General features: G+C 40.7%; 2 protein-coding genes across 3 annotated transcripts; one reads left to right on the top strand and one right to left on the bottom strand.

Moving 5' to 3' along the window:
* Positions 1-374: 374 nt before the first annotated feature.
* Positions 375-14,870, top strand: LOC146468265 (dimethylglycine dehydrogenase, mitochondrial-like). Of its 2 annotated transcripts, none has more exons than XM_085125071.1 (15): positions 375-530; positions 2,016-2,175; positions 2,436-2,534; positions 3,326-3,515; positions 4,129-4,308; positions 5,235-5,460; positions 5,949-6,187; positions 6,845-7,056; positions 8,034-8,291; positions 9,457-9,587; positions 10,881-11,098; positions 11,792-11,949; positions 12,374-12,433; positions 13,025-13,159; positions 13,775-14,870. In XM_085125071.1, the coding sequence occupies exons 1-15, from the start codon at positions 412-414 to the stop codon at positions 13,991-13,993; spliced, it is 2,604 nt and encodes an 867-aa protein (XP_084981197.1). In that variant the 5' UTR covers positions 375-411; the 3' UTR covers positions 13,994-14,870. The 2 variants fall into 2 exon arrangements, with proteins under 2 accessions (XP_084981197.1, XP_084981195.1); XM_085125069.1 differs by having other exon boundaries at positions 379-539.
* Positions 14,758-23,016, bottom strand: LOC146468264 (betaine--homocysteine S-methyltransferase 1-like). Its single transcript, XM_085125072.1, has 9 exons — positions 22,865-23,016; positions 22,611-22,746; positions 21,404-21,522; positions 19,047-19,238; positions 18,459-18,606; positions 17,112-17,315; positions 16,211-16,341; positions 16,010-16,107; positions 14,758-15,705 (listed from the first exon to the last, which is right to left on the bottom strand). The coding sequence occupies exons 1-9, from the start codon at positions 22,907-22,909 to the stop codon at positions 15,522-15,524; spliced, it is 1,257 nt and encodes a 418-aa protein (XP_084981198.1). The 5' UTR covers positions 22,910-23,016; the 3' UTR covers positions 14,758-15,521.
* Positions 23,017-24,919: the final 1,903 nt, after the last annotated feature.

Raw genomic sequence — 24,919 nt, 5'->3', positions numbered from 1 at the left:
AGTGGTGGGTGGTGGCTGGGAGACTGTGTGCATGTGTCATGAATCGCGAATAACTAGGAAAATACAACAGTAGAATAAACACATTCATTTATGTTTTACTCAGGAACTTCCTAGTTTAATAAGTTAAAACTCTTCTCGTCTCTCGGTATTTACAAACGGAGTGCAAATTACGTGACCGCCAGTCCTTTCGTATCTCTAATCTTGCTATTCCCAGTTGACAGTCCCGTTTAGCGCGTTTTACAAGTTTCGCGCCATCCATAAGAATGGCTATTGTCAAGCCAAACAATACGACTTTTTCATTGGTCGGTATTTTCTGAATATCTCGTGATTGGCTCTTTTCAATCGACTGGAAAGGAATGGAAAGGACAAATTATTATTTTGATCTTGCCAAAGTGATCACAACTTGTAAACATGGCGTCTTTGATTCGAGTGGGAAGTGTACTACGTGGTATCTCTCCAAGCAATGTGGCCGAAGCATCTCTCAAAAGATGTGCGTTTCTCTCATGCACATCGCGGCGGCAAAGTTCAAGGTACGTAATGTACAGAAAATGTCACTTTAGATTTTGAAAGTAAGCTAAAGTAAAAACTTGAAGGTTTCCTGTTTTACTACTCGCTCGACTGGTAGATGCTTCCAAGCCTACCACGTGTACTTGTGCTTTGGCTTAAACGTGTGTCTAACGATTTATGGTTGACTAAGAAACAGAATCTCCACCCTCTATAAATTCGAGTAAACTCCGATTTCCCCGAACCATTTTTTCAGTCATTTACTATCAGCTAATTCGAACTTCCCGCTTCGTCGAACTAATTTTACTGTCCCTTGGCTTGTAAATTTAGCTGAATTTACGTATACCTCGATAACTCAAACTCTATTTTAAAAACATCGGCCGATATTATGCGCGGATCAGTTTTCACAAGAGGTTCCAACTATAAAGTTTATACAAGCTAATGGTGACTTGACTGGGAAAATTTGGGTACACGTTTTTTGGTGACCTAATAGTTTATAATGCCCTTTTAATTTTTCACAAAAGCGACATCTTCCCCCTTTAACTCTCACTGGTCAGCATCGAACCATCCCACCCTGGTAAAGTTCAGATCCTCCACCCTCTTAGAGACATTTTGCATCAAATTTCCAGGGAACGGAAAATGGTGATTAATGCCTAGCGTATGCCCAGGGGTAAGATGTTGAAGGTTCGAACTAATTGGCGAATAACCCTCAAAATAATATCTGAACACAGGTGATTGATGTGTCAAAATCTTTTAATCGTTATTGATAACATGACTGTAATGTACGGAAACGTCCTTTTCTAGATGTCGGTCCTTGTTTTGTAATTATCTTATACGCTGTTAAAATTTTGGCTAAAATTCTCAAACTACATGTAATGTAAAAAAAGGCTTGTACAAAATGGGGAGAAGCACATGATAGGCTCACAATGATATGGTTTCATTTATTTACTGTTAATTAAGTTCTACACTGTACCTATTAATAATTAAGCCAGGCTACATTTTGTGTAGGTTACACCAAAGGTCTAGGTGGGTTTTCTAATCGCTTGGTGTACTGGCGCACAATCATGGTCTTTGGCATAAAGTAGTGTAAGACAGAGGTAATGCCAGTCTTAGATTACCTCATAGGTATTATGGCGTGATTAAAAATTACCTGGGCTTTTGAAAATGCCTACCATTCAAACAAACTGTTTTGTCCAAAAAAAAAAAAAAAACTATTCAAAATTTCTGATCCGGTATAGAAATGAGAATGCACAGGTGGTCAGCATAACAATTTCCTGGTGTACTGGCCTATCAATCAGTGGCTGCTTGGCGTGGAAGTTTTTAAACTGCGGGCAGGGGACGTACAGTCAGAATGCACCATAGCATTTAAGTTTATTCAAGATGATCAACTTAATTAGTATACAAAGTATTAATGCAACCATACTGAACATTGTTGAGTGTTTTGTATTTACCTAAGCATTGATCAATTCTTTTCTTCTCTGACTGTAATTTTGATAATTTTTATTTCTCAGCACTAAATTGAATAAACACCTAAAAGAAGATGCAGAAGTCGTTATTATTGGTGGTGGTGTCCTGGGTACTAGCATCGCATATCATCTAGCTAAAAAAGGCATGAAGGATGTTGTGCTGTTGGAAAAATCAGAACTAACAGCTGGATCGACATGGCATGCGGTAAATATTTTTTTAAATACACAATTCCTGAATGCAACAAAAGCAAAAATAATAAATAGTCAGCACACAATCAATCCCGAAAATCGTTAAAACTGCTGACACTACAAGTCCTGGATAGGCAGAACTAGGAATGCACTGCATTCAGTTATTTTCGAAATAATTGTGTCCCTCAAAACTGCAGGATATGGCCAACATCAGGATAATTTATTGAATAGATATCTTTATTAAACCCTTTTCTGCTTTGCGAATATATTTTGCAGGCTGGACTCACTACATATTTTCATCCTGGAATAAATTTAAAACACATTCACCATTATAGCATTCAAATGTTTTCCAAACTTGAGGAGGAAACAGGGCAGGTATGTCATCATGTAGATACACTTATGTTTTTTTTATGTAGATGACTCTGGCTTGTCCCTTATCAAGGAAACTTAAAGCAGCCCACCCACGGCACCACTCCGCCTCCCCCTCGCCAAAAAACCCTCCAAACCTTCAAAATTGCCTTTTCCAGTCTCCACACCAAAATGAGTTACTAACAGGGATGTTGCTAAGAGCCAGCTTTACTGACAAAATTCATGGCATGCATCTGAAGAGATTGTATCACTGGCAGAATGGCCAGAACAGTGCTTGTCTTGAGACAGCTACATGTATAAAAAGATGCACAGTCCAAAATAGCTGTGAGCCTGCTGAGGTTTTTCTTAGCTACATTGCTGCACTAAAGTCATACACATCAGTAATATTTGCCTAGTCACAGCAGTGCTAGTTAGACCTGACCAAGACCATGTGCACAATTTTGGTTAAAGAATGTTTATTCAAGCTTTGATTTTGCTTAATGTGGTGATGAAGGGGACTGACAATGACACCTTAATGAAACCATTTGCTAAAATTTTAATCTTGTCTAAAACTTGACCTTTAGAGGTTTGATTTGGGCGTATTTTCTTGACAAATATAACTTACCAAGTAAGGTTACCTGCACTGCAGTAAACAATAAATTATTGTGATGTTGTCCCTCCCCCCCTCCCTTTCTCTCTCTATCTCTCTCCCACCCAACCTTCTGCCCATTTAAATTGAGAGTGCTTAAAATAAATCCTTGGGATTTTTATAGATTATTATCTTATCTGATGTTATGTTATTTTCCTTTTACATAAAGGATGTTAGTTTTCATACGCCAGGCAGTTTGAGGTTGTGTACAACACCTGAGCGAATGGATGAAGCCAAATATCAGATGCAGAGACAGGGTTGGCATAAAGCGCCGCAGTGGCTTGTAACTCCAGATGAAATCGCAGAGATGCATCCTCTTCTTAAAATGGATGATATTCTGGGTGGCTTGTTCAACCCAGGTACATGGGTTCATCGGGGATAGTATGTGTGTGCAGGTGTTCAGTTTTCAACTGATGTTGTCTTGAGTGACAGTATGACAGTACAGTATGTTTCCAACATCATTTTTTGATTGTTAACATGCAAAAAAAAATGTTTCCAACATCATTTCAGAAATAGAGCCATTATTTTAAACTTTTTTTACAGTCAATCCTTGTCATGCGCGACCGGTATTTTTAAAATTTTTAAAATTTAAACAGAGTTTTGAAATTTACATGAATTATGAATTTTTCTTTAGGTTATAGCATTAAGTGTTTCCCAAGTATTTTGAATCTTTTCTTCAGTTAAACTTAATGTATCTTTTTCAGAAAGATTTCCAGAGAAATGTTCAACATTCCATTAAAATACCGGGCGTTACAAAGAGGAATTGGAATGTTCTTTTCATTTTTGGAAATACTGGTCATGCGTGAAGTGGATTGACTGTCATGGATATACTGTCATTTAATTTATCCATTATTTATTTATTGTTTGTTTTGGATCGTGCCACCTCAAGAACTACATGTACACATTTAATGCAGTTTAATTAGTTTAATATTATATAACTGTACATGTTCATATATTTGTTTTTCTTGACAGATGATGGCCATATAGATCCTTACTCATTAACTCAAGCTCTAGCCATTGGTGCCAGGATGCATGGGGCCAATCTTTACATGCCTGCTCCAGTCACAGGTCTGAACCTCAGAACCGACGGTCAGTGGGATGTGCATACTGAACATGGCACAATTAAGGCTAAGCAGGTGGTTAATGCTGCAGGTAAGCTTAAAAAAAAAAAAAAAAAAAATAATAATAATAATAATAATAATAATAATAATAATAATTATAATAATAGTTGATTCTTGACTGTACAATAAATTAATATACTGTACAGTGTACTCAAATCTCAGGTGTAAACATCCACCCACCTTCCGATAAAAAGCTGTCTCAAATGTAAGCCTGTTACCTTGGCCCACCGTAATTGGCATAAGCTGTTGCAGAGTCCCAGCCTGTATTGTATCATTTACATTTTTTGTTTTGTTTGTGTATATCTACATGTATATTAAGTTGGGGAAGCTAATAAAATTAAATTAAAAATATCTGCTTTAAAAATGGGGTCTTGACAGTCTGCGAGCCAGCGAGCCATGCGAGGCAGACGTGAGAGGCACTGATAGGTTAGCCTAAAAAACACTCCGGTTAGCCTAAATAGCACTCAGGTTAGCTTAAGTAGCTCCCCGGTTAGCTTAATGGTAAGCATTTATGTTGGGGGTTGTTCGTGCCTTTTGCAAGCCTCGCATGGTTGGCTCGCATGGCTCGTGCGTTTGGCTCACTGGCTCGCACATTGGCCACAGTCAATTTAAAAGACCTAGCTTAAGTAAGATTTACAGTGTACAATCGATGTTTACGTGTATATTCAGGATTTTTTACTACATGGTACGACTATGGATATTTTATGATACACACCCACAGATGAGCCTGCATACATGTAGCTCATTGATCAGTGAGAAGTTTTGAACATGCTCCTTTAATCTGTGATTACTGCTGGTTAGTTCTAAGGAGGGGAGCATGCAGCTACATTAGACTCCTCCATCCAGGAGGAGTAAATATGTGTTTCCTATTATTTACATTGTTACGAACTAAGCGATAATGAGAGGCTTCTATTTGATTTAACACAATATGGCATTTTTCTGCTCTTTTTTTTCCAGGTTTCTGGGGTCGTGAAGTTGGACTGATGGCAGGGCATGATCTTCCACTCGCAGCCATTCACCATCAGTATGTTGTCACGTCCACCATTCCTGAAGTTGAAGCCCTCAAGCATGAACTGCCTGTCGTACGAGACCTTGAAGGGTCTTACTATTGTCGACAGGAGAGGCAGGGTTTATTGTTTGGGCCCTACGAACATCCAGACAAGATGAAGTTACAGGACGAGTGGTACGTCGGTGTCAATTTAAAAGTTAATTCATGATAATGGTACAATTTGTACCTATCCACTGTACAATGTTCAAACTATACTGTAAATGTAACAGTTTATCAATTTACAGTATGCTGTAGGTTGCACACTGCATTGCAAAGCTTTAAATGACATGATTGATAGAATTACAGGTATATTTGTAAGATTATTAAAGTCAGTCTGAGGCAACAGCTTCCCAATACACGAGTGTCACCGCAATTAGGACTAAGTGTTAGGTATATATATCCATATGTAATATTATTGCAATATTTTTTTTATTTGTGGGTGAATTGAACTTCTGGTGTCCAGAACATCATTGTTTCATTTTTTTAACATGAAAATAATAATTCAGCTGTAAATGTGATATAATCACAATGACGAATGAAGCTGAAGCCAAAATTTTTTTGTACAAGCAAATGAACAACACTTAGCTTACTCTTTAAAATTTTTGAATAATTTCATTTTGTAGGTGGGATGGTGTGACTCCAGGCTTTGGAAAGGAGTTGTTTGAAAGTGATCTAGACAGAATCAGTGATAATGTTGCCATGGCAATGGAGCGCATACCTGTTCTGGCTGATGCAAACATTGCAAGTGTGGTGTCAGGCCCCATTACTTACAGTCCTGATGTCCTCTCTATGACGGGGCCAGCATTTGATTTGCCCAATATGTGGCTTGCAGTTGGCACTGGTTATGGCATCATTCATGGAGGTATAGTTCTGTGCACTGACACAATAAATATGAAATGGTAAATAGAGAAGTAAAGGAAGACTGTCAGGAACAGTTTTGTTGATTATAGTCTTTTTGGCAATCTTCAGAGGATGAAGGCGGGGTCTTGGGGGAGGAGGGGGTACTCCCATGTAATTATGTGTACAGTATGTGCTGGTGTGAAGGACACTATATTTTTCAAACAGTTTAGTCTGTGATAGGGTATAGAAATAAAGGAGTTTTGTTCTAGAATATGGTATCATTGAAAAAAAATTTTGGAACAGGTTACCAATGTCCAGTCTAGAATAGGGTGGCAAAGAGCAGCTGAACTTGTTCTGGCATAGGGTAGGGTTTCAGAGTCTCAGCGGCACACCTCCACCCAAAAATCCACTGAGTACCCCATGGTGGTTTGGTCCCTTCCAAAAATCATGGCAGCATGGCTGGAAAGAGAAGCATTAGTCCCTTACAAAAGATGGGACTTTAGGAGCCCAGCACCTCCCCCCCCCCTCCCACCCCTGTAGATCAACATACATGTATGCCATTGACTTTTTCTTACCTCTACTTTGATCCAGAAGTCGCTTTTGTAGGTTCCAGTGGCTGTGTCAAGTTACTGTTTAATTAGCCTAATAATGGGCTGCTGATTTAATTTGTTATTCCAAGGTGGAATTGGCAAGTATCTAGCTGACTGGATAGTTGATGGAGAGCCACCTTATGATCTAAATGAGCTTGACCATGGTCGCTATGGCAAGTGGGCAACAAAGGATTACGTCATGGCTAAAGCCAGGGAGTCTTATGGCCTTAACAACCAAATTGGACATCCAAAGTTAGAACGGCCTGCAGGACGACCCATAAGAAAAAATGCAGTATTCGATGTAAGTGATATTTTAACCTTTTCATCTCATTCAATAAGAAGTTAAATGATCGTGCAGCTGGGAACGCAATGCAACAGTGTTATCGAATTTGCTCCTTCCAGGTATCTGTAATTTATGATTATAAACCAGATACATGTATTTTACTGCTCCGAGAGCTCCCAAAAGTTGGACAGACATCCCCCCTCTTTTTGTAGGTTCTTCTCCACAAGGACTCCAACTATGAAAAATTTCAGAGGTTGAAATGTGGCCCTACACTTTTTTATACGTCCAAACAAACAAGTTCCAAGTTTTAAACACAGCATTTTTCATCAGTTTAACATGCATGGAACATTAGATCAGTAGAAAACTTATCAACAGAGATCACAACTTGTATTCAAGACTGCTTCATTGAGGTCTGCTAGAAACAATTTTGCATGAATGTCTGAAAAATGATTCAAATGGTTGGGCGTTTCTCCGGCTACCGTGCGTGATCGCGTAGATATTATTACTGCACTTACCTGTAGTTTTGCTGCAGGCTATAGACTATGTAAGTGTAGGTACAGTGTAAAATAACTGTCATTGGACAAAGTTACAGAACAATCAACAAACAATTACTTATTAGTAAGAAAATCGCATGGATGGTCGTACTTTTATGTCAGAAAGAAAAAGCCGGGACCGAATATTTGAAGGCGGTATTACACGTGGGAATGTTTTGTACAACTTGTCTCTGACAGCTTTTAAAAGTACCGCGTTGTGGCGTTCCGAGGCAACTTGTAGGAAGCACATAGGACTTTTCAACGCTTTTCAATGCAATCTGCAAGCGTTCAAGTGAAACGTAGGAGTCAGTTTTTCATTTCACATTCATAAAGGCATCGCTGCAATAAATTAATTTCATTTGTAATGTGCTTGTCCCTTCACATTATCTAAAATGATCTCCCAATTATTTCTTTGTTTGCTTTTTGAAAGACTACATGAAAAGGTTTTGTTCTTCGTTTTAGCGTCTTGTAGAGCGAGGAGCAGAAATGGGATTTCATGTTGGTTGGGAGCAGCCAAACTGGTTTGTTCAGCCGGGGGATGACGGAGGCTACAAGCCAAGCTTTCGAAGAACAAACTGGTTTGAACCAGTTGGACGGGAATATGACTTAGTGCTGAACAAAGTTGGTATTATTGATCTGTCACCATTTGGAAAGTTTGAAGTGAAAGGGAAGGATGCTTCTAAATTCTTGGACGTAATGGTTGCAAATGTTTTGCCAAAGGTAAAGCTTCCGTTCTACATTTCTGGGGCGGATCCAGGATTTGCGGAAGGGGGGTTCGGATAAACGCCCGCCGAAGGCGGTAGCCCCTAGGGGGGTCCGTGGGCATGCTCCCCCGAAATAATTTTAATTTTAGGGCCTCGGAAATGCGATTTCCAGCGTTTTCAGGGGCAATTTGAAGTGGTTTAATTGCCCTAAAGTCACCTCAATTTTTGTGCTAACTACAGTAGTTTAAAGGATGGATTTTCTTAACACTGACAATAATCGAGAGGGATAAACATTTTAAATTCATTCAAATTAAAAATTCATGATTCCTCAAAAATTGGATCAACCAGCAACATACTCCGGGGTTGCTGTTCTGCAAATTTCTGGACAACAGCATCATAATCCACGGGTTTCTTGTGGTGAATATTCATGAACGCCAAGCCAGACAATCTTTCTGTCGTCATGGTGGTCCGCAGGTAGCCTTTAACTAGCTTTAAGGTACTGTTTGCCCGCTCGTTGTCAGCTGAAGTCACTGGAATAGTGCATGCAATGAGCAGCAACCAGTGGATGTTGGGGAAAATGTCTGCACCATTTTCAAAAGATATATTTATTAGCTGAGTTGGTTCATTTTTTTTTTAACCACGCGTTTTTTATACGTTTTTACATTCAGTTTAGGGGGTTCGACCGAAACACCCGAACCACCCCTAGATCCGCCCTAGCATTTATGACATTGCACTGATGCAGTTCAACTTTTCATGCAGTTGTCAAGGCATTTTAACAACTGTGCAGTGCACGTGTATTTTCATGTCATGGTACTTCTTTTTAAGAACGTCATTTAGGCCGATATGCGTAGTTAACCTTTTTTGCAAACCAATTGCACTCGTCTAGGGAAATTTCCTGCTATCCTATGCCTACTATTTAGTTAAGGCTAACTTGACTGAACATTCTTATTGAGTAATTGATTGACTGATTGATTGATTGATTGATTGATTGATTGATTGATTGATTGATGTTTTGATTGATTGTGTGTGTGTGTGTGTGGCGGGGGGGGGGGGGGAGTGGGAGATGGAGGAGCAGGGGGAATTATTTGATTTATTAGGACTTTCTACAAACAAACTGTCATGACTCAATGTGCATGCGTTACCATCATCCTCCTCACCTATAGTCCTCTGCTGCATTGTAGGTCGGCTGTACTAATATCAGTCACATGTTGAGTCCAAAAGGCAAAGTGTACGCTGAATTAACTGTTTCAACTCTCTCGCCTGAACATTATTTCTTGCTGACGGGAAGTTCGTCAGAATTCCACGATCTCAGGTAAGTGTTGCTGGAATGTTGGATGAAAATCACAAACTTCTGCCATTTTTTTTTAATTCACCGTACAGCTGTAGTCAGCATAGCTGACCTGCCCCACGATAAGATACAAACCATGGCTTTGTGTTTTTCACATCTTTTCGTTCGTTTCTCGGTTATGTTTGGAGTATCGAGGCATGCAGACCTTTTGTTCTGGAAGTCTACCAACGTAAGGCAATCTTTTGTCATCCACGGAAGTATTTTCACGGCTTCAGAAGATGCTTGAAAGGCTTCAGAAACTAAGAATTTATAGAAAAAGAAAAAGAAAAGAAGGAAAGGAAACGAAAGGAAAAGAAAAAGAAGACGTTGTTTCTTACGTTGATCAACCGCGAATTAATAGACATGTTAGGTAGTGTGTATTGGAAGACACGGTGATGTAATGATTGGTGCGTCGGACTATAAGTCCAGCTTTCTATCGGAAGACTGAGGCTGGTCTCCGTTAGCGTGCGTAGCAAGCGTTTCCGTGTCGCTTCCGAGCAAGGACCGCGCGAAAAAATTGGCTCTCGTTTCATTTCTCGCGCGGCCAAAACCAAGAATCTCGTTCCTCGGTCTTTCTTTGCTCCGTAACAGCACAGAAACGCTTGCTACGCAGGCTACTTTGGCTCGTTGTGAGACTGTACCCGTATAGTGTGTTTGACCATCACGCGACCTACGCAGAATTACTCAAGAGGGCCCAGCTGCCAACACTAAAGAACAGACGCCTGTAAGATGTATGCACCCTTATGTATAAAGTCAAACACAAAATATGTCCAGCCTATATTAGCAACATTTTTGATACTCATAGCACTTCTTATTCCTTAAGACAAACTGATTTTAGTATTCCCAGATTTAATACAGTAACATATGGTCAACATTCCCTGCGCTACCTTGGACCAAAATTATGGGGAAAACTGCCTAAAAACATTAAATCCGCAAAAACTTTGAACAACTTTAAAATCGCTATAAGAAAGTTTGACGTCAGCTCTCTGTTGGACGACGGATGTATGCGTTGTTCTTGCTGTTCATCTATCTAGTTAATTGTCAAATAAATAATTTTTTAGGTGTTAATTAATGATAATTAATTATTAGGTTTTCTTAACTTTACTTAATCTTAGTTGAATAGATTTTACTTTACATTTTTTGTTAGTCTCCCCAATTAGTAGGGCACTCGTGCTCGGCTATTCAGATTGAGACTTAAATAAAGTTGTTGATTTTGTTGATCCTTCCATGCAAATACAGCTGTGGTTGAAAGGCCGGTTTCCGTGATTCCTTTTTTAGATGGTTGATGGATCACGCAAGAAGAGGGAATTACGATGTCACGATTGAGAATGTCACGGATGATTTGTCGTGTCTTAGTGTAGCTGGACCACACTCAAGAGCAGTGCTGTCCAAACTCACATCAACAGACATGAGTAACGCTAAGTTCAAATTCCTAACAATCAAAGACATCGAACTGGCTGGGCTTCCTGTGCGTGCTATGCGCATTTCTTACACTGGTAAGTACAGCGGCACATCAACAGTATTACTTTATTACAGTATTACATTAACTGAAAATGCTCTGACTGTGTTACTCACGGCAAACATTTCATCAGATATTTAGAATGGAAGAAAACAAAACTACATGCTTGTTTATTTTGTGAATCAAATTCATGTTGTGATGTGAAGATAAAACAGTCCACTTCCGAGTAGTGGACATTAATGGAGGGTCCCCACCCCCCTCCCCCGCTTACTTTTCTAGCCAAAAAGCTGGGCCCGTAAAGTTAAGGCGCCGTCACTAACACAATCAAGTCGATCGTTCGAGAGAGGCCTCACCACTTAGACCTGGATCCACCACTGGACATGAAGCTTTTGTAAACACTCACTTTTGAATCGACTTAAAACGATCGGACTCCACCCCGCCCAGAGTCCATTTTTTTCATTCATAAAAACCAGTGATAAACTGTGTTTGCAAGGACCACCGTAACAAAATAAAAGTACCGGATCCTGTAGTGAAGGATCTAATCAGCAAAAAAATTGTAAAGCAAATAATCTAAAAAAAGAGCAAGGCTGATTTCACGGTCTCAAACATACCCTGAAGAAGAAAGGCCGTGCCTTTCGAAATATTGGAAAATATACTTCCCTGACCGTGAAATCAGCCTTGCTCTTTTTTTAGATCATTTTTTCATTGTTTTGTTTTGATTTGTTTTCAGGCGAACTTGGCTGGGAGTTATACCATAAGAACGAACACACGGCCGAGTTGTACGAAGCACTGTTGAATGCTGGGGAGGAGTTCGGTATTGGAGACTTTGGCACATATGCCATGGCGTCACTCAGGATTGAGAAAGGATTCAGAGCCTGGGGACTAGAGGTACAGTGGATAATTAATTGAATAATAAATTTAAATAACGGGTACATAGTATGAGAGAACCTTTAAGTTAAGATTGGAAACAGAGTAGCTGTTATCACAGTTGTTAGGGTTTTAACGTTCAAACGGTGTGACTGGGTTATTCTGCGCCATTGCATTGTCCCGTACGCTTTGCCTATAATTATTCCTTTTTGAACCAAACAATATTTCACTGCAGACGCAACTGTAATGACATGACATCAATTGACAGGTTTTGAGTTGTTTTTCTCATATATATTATTATAACTAGGAAGGTTTATAAGATAACAAATCTCAAGATAACGAATCTCAGTGACGAATCTCAATGCGCTGTCGTGGAATTTTCAAAGCTGCTGAAGTAAGCACTTCTTGTAGGTAACGTCTTTATGTCGTGTATTCTTTTCTACAGATGAATATGGACACTACTCCGTTGGAGCCTGGGTTGGACTTCTTTATCAAATTTGACAAGGTAACTCCCCTCAGTGAAATTCCTTGTACGCATCTCGCTGCGTAAAACCTGGAAAACATCGCGGAAATCCTTCTCTTTCCCTCTCCCTCAATAAATTTTGTCTTGAATAGTTGTCATTCGACGCATTCATCAGGCTTTTTTCAGCGGCCCCCAAAAAAATCAATAACAAAACAAGCAAAAAATCATGTTAACGTAATGTTTAAAACACGAGCAGGAGTGTTTTATCGGGATTTAAAAGCACGAGGCGCAGCCGAGTGGTTTTAGACCCGTTAAAACACGTGCCGCGAGTTTTTTGAACGGCTTCAAAAACATTCCTGGAAAAGCGTGTGTCAAGAGAGTTCATAACAATGATGCTTTTGCGAACGTCGGAAATAAGCATATGAGAAAAACATTAAACACGCATACAAATAAGGAGGAGGTTTTATTGGGTTTTAAAACCACTGCACGTGATGTTTTATCGACCATTTGATGGGTCAATGGGCTTATGAATTATTAATGAGTTTTTGAAAGGTTTACCGTAGATTGCATCTTGTCCTACTCGTAAACGATTTGCTGTGGAGGCGTTTAAAATCAGCATTAACTTTTCAATAGGGTGTGGACTTTATCGGGCGAGAAGCTTTACTCAGACACAAGGAGAATGGGATTAAGAAGAAGCTGTGCATGTTGACGGTCGAGACGACAGACGTGGATCCCGAAGGAAATGAGACAATTTGGTTTGGAGGAAAGGTGAGTAGAGCTGAGTTGTCTTCACTTACAGTAGGAGTGTGTTGACCCTTTCACGAACAATGGTTTCCACACATTAGAAAACTGAAGTGCCGTTTTGCAAAGTCGGATTGATAAAGAAACAACACCGCAGGAAAGTGAGATAAATTATCTTTCATTTAAATTGATCACCGTCAAGGATTTCATCCGCAGACCCAAAACTCACAACCACCTTATCTCTGCATTATAATAAACGGTACCACGGGCGGTAACCTCCTCCTAGCTTTCATAAGAATGGATATTTGGTTTTATCAGGTAAAGGAATACAACAGGTAATGTTTCGAGCGATAGCCCTTCGTCAAAACACAGTATCATGGAATTGTGGGTTAGTACATGTATGTGGTCACAGATAAGGATTGTATTCACCTTGGTGGGACGTTACTTCATGATTCGAAATCGCGACAATGTATGGAGCCAAACCAGCCTAGCTCGTTAGCACATGATTAAAATTGACTCAGTATTTTGTAGTTTAACCTTGGGCCAATTTTTACCCTAAGTTAATGGTGTTAGTAAACGAAACTAGAATAAGGCCTGATTTCAAGATTGTTTTCGATCGTGAATCTTTTCCTTGCGTTTTAGGTTGTTGGCAACACGACATCTGGCGCTTACAGTTACAGGCTACAGAAGAGCATCTCATTAGCTTATCTTCCTCTGGAGATGACAGAGTTAGGTTCCAGAGTGGAGGTAGAGCTGTTAGGATCCAAGTGTCCTGCCACTGTGGTCAAAGATCCTCTTTTTGACACTGAACCTGTTCGCACGAGACGGCAGCAAAAAGCCGCCAAAAAAGTAGCGTTATAGCGCGTATCAAGGCTGAAGGGTGATGGTGTGTGGTACTGGCTCATTTGCTTATATTAAGAGTTAAACAATAGTTGTTGTAAGTGATGCTACTAGAATTTTGTGGCACAGGGTCGAACGTATAGCGAATGATCGGAAAATATTGACGTGACAAACTGGTCATTTCGGGGATTGGATAGTGGGAAATTTATCAGGAAAAGAGCAAAGCGTGGTATCCGTATAATGGCTAACTATAGCTCGATTACTGGAAAAATGATGAGCAATCACGTGACAGGCGGCCATTCAGCGATCAAATACACTGTAGATTTGACTGCAAAACAGTCGCGTCTATAGTAAACCTCGAAAAGGCTGCTTAATTACATTTCCGTGGTACCTATACAAGATAGGGAATTAACTCTTACGATGGGCGAATACCAAATCGCGAATTTTAGCCCCAAAATTGTACTTATAACAAATCATGGACGATGACGTCACAATGTCGACATATCGGCAATTCCAAATATCGGTAAAATCGTACTGGTATCGGTTCGTAACTGCTGGTATCGTCCCATCCGTACCCGTAAACGAGTTAGAACTCTCCTTGAAATTTCGTGAGAATAAGCAGGTTCAAACTCTCGTACTCTCTCATTATTTTGCTGTTGGTCACACATGTGCAATCGTAAGTTATCGTTAGGTACAGTAATTTGATCTAGGTGTAAATACAAAATAATACTTATTTCAGTTTTCAATGTATTTTATTTTTCATTGTGCTTGGTAATGCAGCAATTATCGCACTTGATAATTGTAGATAAATGGCTTAAATTATACCAATGCTCTTGGTTCCCTTTCAAAGGAAAATAGTTACAATTAAAACACAAGATAAGGAGTGAGACACTTTAAACCTTGAAAACAGAACAAGACAACCTTTTGCTACAAAAGCTGAATTAAAATAACGGGTTATCCTTCTTGTTGTAAATAGACCAATATTGTTTAAAAGCGCTTTTTTGGTCTAAAGCAACCAAAAAAAAATTGTTGTACAGTTAATTTTCGAGTGAAAATATGTCTAAAACAATGTAATAGCGAAGGTGCTTCTGCGGCGTCACTAGGTCCTCGGTACGAGAGGCGAATTAATGCAAGTGTAGCGGGGCTTTCCGCGTCCACAGAGAGTCAGGGGCAGATTGATAGCACGGGGCGAAGATTTCACGTAAACTAAGCTAGTCCCGATTTTTACCGTGATATTTTTCGCCTCTCAAGGCTCAAAATAAAATAAAATAAAACGTTCATACCATATCACCCGAAATTATTTATTTACATCACAATGTACAATTTCCAATTAGTCTACTCAAAACTACAAAAATCTGACTGATCATCCAAATTAAGTCGATCAAAGAGCCAAACTAGTTGACCGGCCAAAACGTGGACATAAGGTTACTGCTGTAGAATCAGTACGAGAAACAAGAGACCAAGAACTCCATGCAAACTTCAATTTAAGAAGTTACTGAACGCACATTCAAACGCTCCAAGTCAGCGTTGTTAGTCGTCGGTTGAAGCTCTAACTTGCCGCAGAGTGTTTCGCCAGCTGCTGTACTTCCTCGTCCGTAGTCAAAACTTTCTCTTGACGCATGGTCTTGTCACTCACGGCCAGATTTGTCCACTGGGATTCCATCTCACGCAAAGCAGCACTGTATGGGCGGCCACTGGTGGGATGAAGATTCTCCCAATGGGAACGACGAGCCCTGAAAATGAGATCATATTCCGTAAGAAAGCTAGAGTTTAACTTGAACTAACATACATTATCATGCAAAGATGAATGTTTGGTTTTTTCAACAGAGTTGACGAGGTAATTTGGCTAACGTAAAGATATTCGAGTGCTGGCATTCGTTTCTACTCCCCACCGACACAGAGTGCAGTGAACCAAACCAAAGCAGATTCGATTTACGTTCGACACTCTATTGAAAACCGCTCTTAGAGGGGACATATCTGTACCTTGCTTCTCACTCTAGTCACTAACGTTCTGTTACGCCTGGGATATCCGCTTACCTGGCCCTAACCCACGGATATGTATGCTGTCGTAGGGCGTCTCCCCACAAACTGTGCTTCTCGCTGCCAGGAGGTAATTTACCTCGCTCTGCTGCCAACTAGAGAGAAAGCATAACATAACGAATTAACATGAAAAGCTAGGAAACTGCAAACACATAACAAAACGGCATTTTGGTAAAGTAATTTCGAGACTGAACTTGCCTCTTCAGCGATAGCTCGGACGTGATATGGTTCCATACCGCAGCACGCTCCAATGTATCGAATTCCCATGTTGTAGGCCTCCCGAGCATATCTGTGCATATCAAACCGGTTGAGGAGACGGGATTCTAGCGCTTTGAGATAAGAGAAATTAAAATTACAATGTTGGTCGAGTGATACTTCATAATGGATATGGCTGGATGGGGGTTGGCAGGGATGCAGGGGTGATGTAGGGGATTAAAACTTTCCGAGCCTTCCTTTCGATCCAGGCTCTTCACTCACATTCTCGCCGGATTGTTCAAACATTCCGGCAGAGTTCGATTTCTGCCATCTTGGAAATCCTGTTTTCTGGCTTTTTTGATCTTTTATTCCATGATCATGGCCCGCGCAAACAACCCGCTTGGCTTTTCACCCGTCTCCCTTTTAATTTAACTTAGGATTTAAAATTATCCTTGTTAAATTAAGGAGTTTTAAACTTGATTGCAAAATCCTGACTTTTCCTACGATTGGGCAAAAAAAAAACCCGTGGGCACGCGCACAGCCTAATTACACTTTTTTGTACGTCAATGGGGAAAGGCGACCATCAGTCCTGGCTCTGTCATGCCAAATGACTCCATTACTACTATGCGCATGCCTGCAAGATGTGGCCCAGGTTATGAGCAAAGCAAGCACTCTGATTGGCTGCTTACTCGTAGGCTATCAGCTCGTATCGTACGAGCAAAGAAGTCTAGATTACAAAGCAGTGGTCTTTTCTCTTGAAAGTGTGAACGCCGAAAGCCTGGATTCTCGCGCTGCGTACGTATTCAGGACGTATTGTAAAAATTAAACACTCGCAAGTCACGGTCAAGCTTAAAGGAAGCTCTGTTAGTTCCTAACATGTTTTACATGTATTTTCGCAACATACCAAAAGGAAACTCGGCCAGTCCAGTCATTCCAATCTTGCATCCCTTGTTGTTGTGGTCTAGGCATTCTGGAGTATTGTAACCAACTGGTTGAACAATCAGGTGACGTTTCAATCCCGCTTTCTCCAAGGCTTCTTTCATGGTGGCCATAGTTTTCAAGCACACGTCCGGGTCATAAAAACAGTTGATGCCGACGATATCTGCGCCTGTAATCAAGGAATAATCAGATGAACTGTATGATCCTTCTACAGAATGGCTTGACTGACGTAATCACGTGAGGCGAGCTGTCATTGGCTATAACCCAACTCTTGCAGCGTGCGCGCCAACACACTATAGGTTTTTTTATTGTCCAGTCATGACTCGGCACGTTTTCCTGTGCTTGGCGGGTCAAAAGTTTGATTTAGCCACTCCATATATGCAATGTTCGGCCTTTTGCTGTGATTCCTTTGGTTTTGGCATTAAATTATGAGAGATACTGTTTAAACATACATTTAGGAAGACCACTAAAAGAACAAGTTTTAGTGAGTCAAACATTTTGCCTGCTTTATTTGGCCTTTGCTAAGAGCATTACTCAGAAAAGATATAGAAATAAATTAAAGCTGGGATTATCATTTTGAACTTAGAGAAAAATTCTAGGGACAGCCGAGCCACAATCAATATAATTTGTCCTGCTTTCTTATGTTCTACCTCACTGCAAATTTCCAGCAACTGGTACTCTTAACTCAGTCTCAAACACCACTAGTGGGGCTAGTTGTTCCCTTAGAAGAGGTGTCCATTCAGCAGCGTCGATTCATTGTTAGGAGTGCGAAAAAAAAATTAGTGGGGTGAGTTTAAAGAAAAGCTGCATCATTTAATCATGGACACCCAGCGGTTCGTTTTAGTGAATATCTGTTCGAAAAGACATCATCCGCCTCAGAAATTCGGATTAAATTGTGAAGAAAAAGAAAGTAACGCTTTTCAGCAGAAGGTCACTGTAAACTTTCGCAAAATTGAAGAACTAATCCCTTTTGCTTTCGCAGGCGGAGGGGGGGGGGGGGGGGGGCAGCTAGCGTTTACGGAAAGCCAACAGTAGCTCTTGTTTCGGGGAATATGATTCTTTTCCGAAAACTTTACGATACTGATTTAAAATTTCGGCTAAAGAATCCAAGCAGATCAAATTAAACTATGTTACTGCTTATATAAATTTCCTCTTGAAAGGCCATAACATTATGTGGGAATACAGAAAATAACTTTTTGATAATGAATGATTCAGTTGCTTTGATGTTCTCGTTGAGTGCCTCTGTTTAATTTTGAGTTTCCTTTGATTCAAATATCCCTCTAAGCTAATTTCTCTTAATGTAGAGTCGCACCTGCTTTAGCGATTCTGACAGCACATTCATCGATTGGCACTCCTTCAAAATCACCAGATGAGCAGATGGTCAGACACAGTGCAATCGGCTTGCCTGTAGCTTTCATCACCTCAAGAGCCCACTCGGCTTCTTCTACGTAGAAGAACAACTTGAAACAACACAACAAGAAAGGAAAATTTACTCGGATACCGCCTGAATTATTAAAGGAGGTGCGATGGACTGGCAAGTGGAACTTGCAGATTTTACGATATATATGACTCGGAGACCGTTTTTTCGACGCCAAGGTTACCATTCTCTAGTTGCCCCTTTCTACCCCGGTGTTTTTTGTGACGGCGGGATGAATTCACAGAGAGCGCAAGGTACCAAGGGACGGTTTCCTGCGTTCCCCAGCTGCGCATCCAGTAGCAGCTAAGAAAGACAACGCTTAGGTATAAGGCAGCCCTTTTTAGTTGGAAGGTTGCAGTTTTGCCAGAGAAAGCGGAGATAAACAGCTCATGTAATGCAACCGATAAAAGTTTAAATTGCACGATCAAACCCCCAAAATTGGGCAAAACTACATTTGTTAATTACTAGTCAAAAATTGATTACCTCTCCGATTAGAAAATCCACGTCATTTTTGACAAACACCTCAATTTGTTTCTGGAACTCCTTTTGCACAGCCTCTTTACCAAGCCCGGACATGTAGGATGGCGTCTGGCAAATATTTCCCGCCACGAGCGCGTCACCCTCGTTGGCCACCTCACGCGCGAGATCACACGCGGCTTGGTTGATTTGCTCGCACTGAAAACACAGAATACAGACAAGCTGGCAGTCATTCACTGCTACCTCTCGTAGTGATTATGACATTCTCCTATCATAAGGGCTACGAAATTGCAGGAAAACCTGTGACATTCATTACGAGACCTAAGAGACACATCCAAATTATCTCTGGAAGTCCATATGAATCATATCTATATCCGACTAGTGAAAGTTAACTGGGTGGAAGAAAAGCTTCCGTTACCCCATCCACGACCCATCCCCATTTGTTTCAAGAATCTTTCTTTTCCTTTGGCCGTGATCTTCCTTAACTATAAGTTCTGTTCGTACTTAAGGGTACAAATCAGGAGTACCTTATCGACTAAATGCCCGCTCTGCAGGCTGTAATAGAGCTGGCTGGGAACTGAATACATTAGATGGTTAACTGGCTGGTACGCTTCTAAATATCTAGTTTGCTAAGATTTTTTTTAAAATAAAACGCTGGTTCCAGCTGGGTATTGCATGTTTCCCTGACATTTTTCCGAACATCTCTCCAGATTCGCGGAGGAATTTCTTGTGAAACAGGCCTTTGCTCTTTGACACCTAAGGGTTGCAATCCCCCTGCGCGTAAATGTATTTGGATGTTACATTTTCAAAGGAACGTGTTTAATCGTTGCAGAATTGGCTTAAAGGCTATGAATAGTGCACAATATACCAGTCGACAAGGACATGACAAGGGACATGAATGAAACGCTTCTTTCTCTACGATGTCTTCGGGCGACTTGCCAGCCTTAATATCAAAATGGCTGAAGAAGAGAGAGAAATACAGCCAACAGCGGTACCTCTGGACACTTTGCCGGAGCGTTGTACCATGACGATGCACCACGAGATTTCAGCCCGCGGTTTGCTTATGCCAGCTGGAGATGGTTCCGCGCTGCGTTGCGATACCTTGTCCCCGACAAGACAGCGAGGGAGAGAAAAGTCGGCCCCTAGACCATATGAGACAGATCCCTTTCAGTTGGCACCTCAGTTCCACCTTACTGACTTGAACTGAGATTCAGGTATGTATATATATGACAATAAAGTCATTTTGTCTTCCATGTGGTACGTTTTGAGGTTTGAGCATGCGCACGGGTTAAAACGACGTAATGACAGAAGGATGGCTCGTGGCCAAACAACCTGTAGTCTTGGAGGTACCGCTAGTCTCGGACTCCTTTTACCTTATTTCATTTTTACAATTTTTATTGCCGTTTTCCCGAAAACGATTGCTCCTTCGATGGATTGTTGACATTGTTAAGGGAATCAGATCGTCACTCGAAGAGCTCTGTGAAAGCCGTTGCTATTTTTCTGTTCTTGGCTATTAAGCTTAAGTCAGCACTTATTACTGTGCCATGTAATGAAAATGCGCCACGTTTGTTACTACAACAACTCAGATGCTACCTTTCGCCTCTTGATGTCTTGTGACATCAATCCTAACCCTGGACCAGTTTTTGCTTGCCTAGTGATGAACGCCAGAAGCTTAAAACGTTATCACAAAAAAAGGCACAACAAACTGGCAATCCGTGTGTAACCTCCATCGCTTCCAGGGCCTAGTGTACGTCGAAAACTCTGACATATATGTGTCAATGAGACATGGTTGAACCAAAATATCCACAACTCTGAAATATTGCATTCTGGCTTTACAATATTTAGGAGAGATCTGTCTGATCCAGGTGGTGGTGGAGTTCTTATCGCAATCAAAACAGCCTTCTTCACAGCTATCAAAGAATTTAAACCTGAATCGGAAGCCGAGCTGCAACGGCTTGAGATCATTTTTGCCGAAATTACTACGCTTACTGGTCAAAAAATCTGAGCCCCATCTGGGGCTCAGATTTTTTCTGTGTCCTCTTATGGTCGATTCTTTACGTCTCCCTTTAATTTCCTTTATAATATAATAGTATGCAGTGGAATAGGTTGGTTGGTTGAATAATCTAATTGTTTTAGTATAAATCTACTAGTCGGTCAAAACTAAACAAGTAAATTATCTATTTCCTCATCGAGACACTTCGAAAACGCGACGAAGCGGCCGCCGTTTTGTTGAAAACCGTTACTCTGACTATCTATCACAGAATAGATAGCGAGTAGCATAGCCAATCAGAGAACGGCTTTCGTGATAGAATTCTAGTAGATTTATTCTAATCACACTTAGATAAGCCTGTTGCTGTTCTTACCCCAATCTTCTCGGCAGCTGTGTTTCCGCGATTTTGCAACTTGTCGTCACTGGCGTAGAACGTGAAGGTCTGCATAACATCAGCGCCCGCTCGGAGGAACTCTCGATGCAGCTGTCGCACTGTGGGAAGGGAAGAAAACTTTAAATCCAGGCTTAAGTTATTCATTGTCGCACCAGAAAATAACTTCATTGTTTGCTGGGGTGTTTTCGTTGGCCTTGGATTTCAAGTTGGAGTCCTCCCTCCCCGGCCAAGAAAAGCCAAGCGAAGATTTGCTGTTATGGAAATACCCTGGGATTTCTGCCTCGCAAGGGCCGTAAATTTTGCTGGGAAAGGAGTACAAATTAAACGTATTTAAATACCAAAGTCGATGGTTAGGGAACCCTACAAAGCCATGACTATTTAACTCAAACTATTTCAAGGCTTCTACGATTCCTTTTTCGACAAACTATGCTCTTCAAGGTCAGGGCAAGTGGACACATATGGTGAGCTCTTTTGCAACTGGCTTAAATTAACACGAGATTACCCTGTGAGTTGTTAGAGGTCCACTGCAGTGATTGACGGCAGAGAAAAGCGTAACGGTTGTTTAAATTAAATCTTGATCATGAACTTCAAAGTCCGCATGTTATTAAAAGGCACAGTCATTAAAAGGTACAAGATGTTTTAGCATGTTTAATCAAAAATAATTGAGCCCAATATAATACTGAAGCAATCTTTTTCTCAAAAGCTCTGTATGCGACACTCCCATCTCAAATCTTGGGTCATTTATGCTGAAATGCAAAAGAAGTTCTTCAGTTCTTGTACCTCAAAGTTTCGATCACATGCGTAATAACTAACATGCCGAAACGGAATTGTATAAATTATAAAGAACGCCAATTATCTGAATTATCTTGTCTAAATATTTTTCGCGTATTACGGTCTGGGAGTTATTCGTCACGATTCGTGCACAGTTAGACCTGCACCCTTCACAAGCCCTATTTTCACTGGACCCTGATAACCTGCAGCTGCATTTTTTTTTTAGGGCTGGGAGCATTATTCTGTTGCCCGTTCTTTCGTCCTTTCGACCAACCATGTAAGACGTTGCAACTAATGAGAGCAAGGGTCTTGCGTGACCTTATACTAATAACATAAAACAGGGGTGAAGGATAGCGCCCTTAGCTTGTTTAAACCTGGCCAAAGTTGAAGCTTAAAGCAATACAAAGATTATTACCTGCTTCCGGGTGCTCCACTGTTGCCTCTGGTGTCCACACTCCAGCTTTCACGTAGCCTCGCTTCTCCATGCAAAACAAGAAACCTCCATCGCCGACAATGACCTCTCCAGCGTCTAGGCGCTCTAAAATACCTCGCTTTTATGAAACGAAAAAAAATGAAAAAAGCATCCATAAAGCGTTTGCATTCGATTTACCAGTTCGAGTGGCCCTGAAGCTGAACTGGTCATGAATTTAAAAAGTGGCAACTGCTTACCTTAGCCATTGCTAACCACTGAAACGGTGGCAGTGAACCGATCATGAGACGAAAATCATGAGCTTTGTAGTCGTCTATGGAAACTAGTTTTACAGGTCTCTAAACTACAGCGCCTACCAATAACCTTCAATGTTTTGGTGGACGTCAATCAATGAGGCCTAGCCGTGGAAATTATTTTGAATTCTGACAAAATTCAAGGCAAAACTGACAATTTTGACCGGCCAAGAGAACTGGTTAAACTTCGTTACAATTGATTACAATTCTGCTGGGCCTTTTCAAACTAAACGAAACGAGTGTCGTTTTATAGCGGATACTGTAGTTTTGAATATCACTGCAAGTGATATCGTACGCATCGCTAGTTTTGCAAATTATCAGTACAGTGAAATTTAAATTTTATGTCCTCTAAAGACGGCCCTTTCTAGCTTGGAAATCAACTTTGAGGTTCATCTTCCCTTCATCTTCTGTCAGAGGTTAACTGCCCTTTGTTTTTTTGCTCTGTTGTCTTGAAATCTTGCCAGGATTTAATCCACCAAAATTCGCCTTTATCTTGGAGGGTCGCTTCTTATTGGTAACGGAGCAAGTCAAACAAGATACAACGGGTTTGGTTAGATGCCTGTGTATCTTAAGGTTCAAACTTGTTACAGAAACCTGTATGGTAAAACCGGCTTGTCACGTCAGGGGAATGGTTGACTGATCCCATGCCTTGTAGGAAAACTTGAGTTTAAAAGAAATTTAGCTAAATTTGAACACGAAAGAAATTACAAATAAGTTTTGCTTTTCTATAAGATTGACTTTTAGAAAAGTTAGCACGCTATGACAAACATCAGCACAGCCGACGTGATAAAAGCGCATTAGTTTGACCTTCACTCGTTGACCGATCGAGGGGTAAACAACTTTTTCGTTACATGCGCGATGGTGATGTCACGAAAACTCTACATTATAATTACAATGCGTTTGTGACCGTTTGCACAATTGACCCTTGTAGGGTTTTTTAAGCTTTTGACAAGGACTAGTTAGCGAAAATCCGTCGACACCGCTGGAAAAAATGCCTTAAACTCTATAAATTTGCCAAGTCTGAGAGTGGCATGTTGAAAATCAGGCGCTCTCAATAACCATACAACGAGAGCTTTAGGCAACAAGTTTATTGAGTCAGACTGACATTGCTGAGAAGCGAACGACGTCTTAGCTGAATCAGTAGACCTCCGTGGGAGGGAGGGTCGGGTTGACGTGCTTGCCCTATGAAACGAGCTTGTGACTGACCGATCAACGAAGCTCGCGTTCCGACAAGCTTAGTGACGTCATATGATACGCACCTAATTAGCAAAAATCAATAAACGTAATTAATGCTCAACTAACGAGGAGATACATTCGCAAAGTCGCGAGATTTTACAGACGTTTGTGTATGATGCAGGTGGCGGGCAAGTTTGTGTCCCCCACGATATAAAACGTCCTCAAAATTTCGCGACTTTGCAGAGCTGTATCTTCGCTCTGTTCTGACATATCAATTTCATACTTGGCAAGCTAATTAATTTCCTAATTTTAAGGCGCTCTTTCAAGTAGTGTCGATGGACATTCGCTAATTGATCGTTATCAAAAGTTGAAAACAAAACCGTGGAAGGCTTTACTTGTTTCAAAATTTGCGGGTGGTCAGGTACTCTTTTGTGCTACCACAGACGTCATAGACCTCCATAATTTGATGTAGGCCAGTTAACAAAAAGCTTCGTTAAAATCCTGAAACTTTTACAGATGTTGGACAAACGTCTGCCAAACTTCCTGTATTTACAGATCTATATCTTCGCTATTTTAAAGACAAGACTCTCAAATTTAACTGTAAAGTGTTTTTTCCAACAGTGTCCATTTTGTTGCGTTACCGAAGCATGACCAGTTGAGTAATTTATGTTAATCTACAGGGCAGACATGCCTTGTCAAGACATAATTTATTTCATTCAAACTCAAACATTTTATAGTAATGGACAAACATACACACTTAATGACTTAGGACGTGTCCCATTGGGATAAAACGCCTCAATCCAATAAGCGGGTTGGTCCCAATCG

The sequence above is a fragment of the Pavona decussata genome, unplaced genomic scaffold, assembly GCF_977016875.1.
Source record: "Pavona decussata unplaced genomic scaffold, jaPavDecu1.1 SCAFFOLD_133, whole genome shotgun sequence".
NCBI lineage: Eukaryota > Metazoa > Cnidaria > Anthozoa > Scleractinia > Agariciidae > Pavona > Pavona decussata.
Note: the sequence above shows the minus strand (reverse complement) of the source record. Positions and strands in the feature narration are given on the sequence as shown.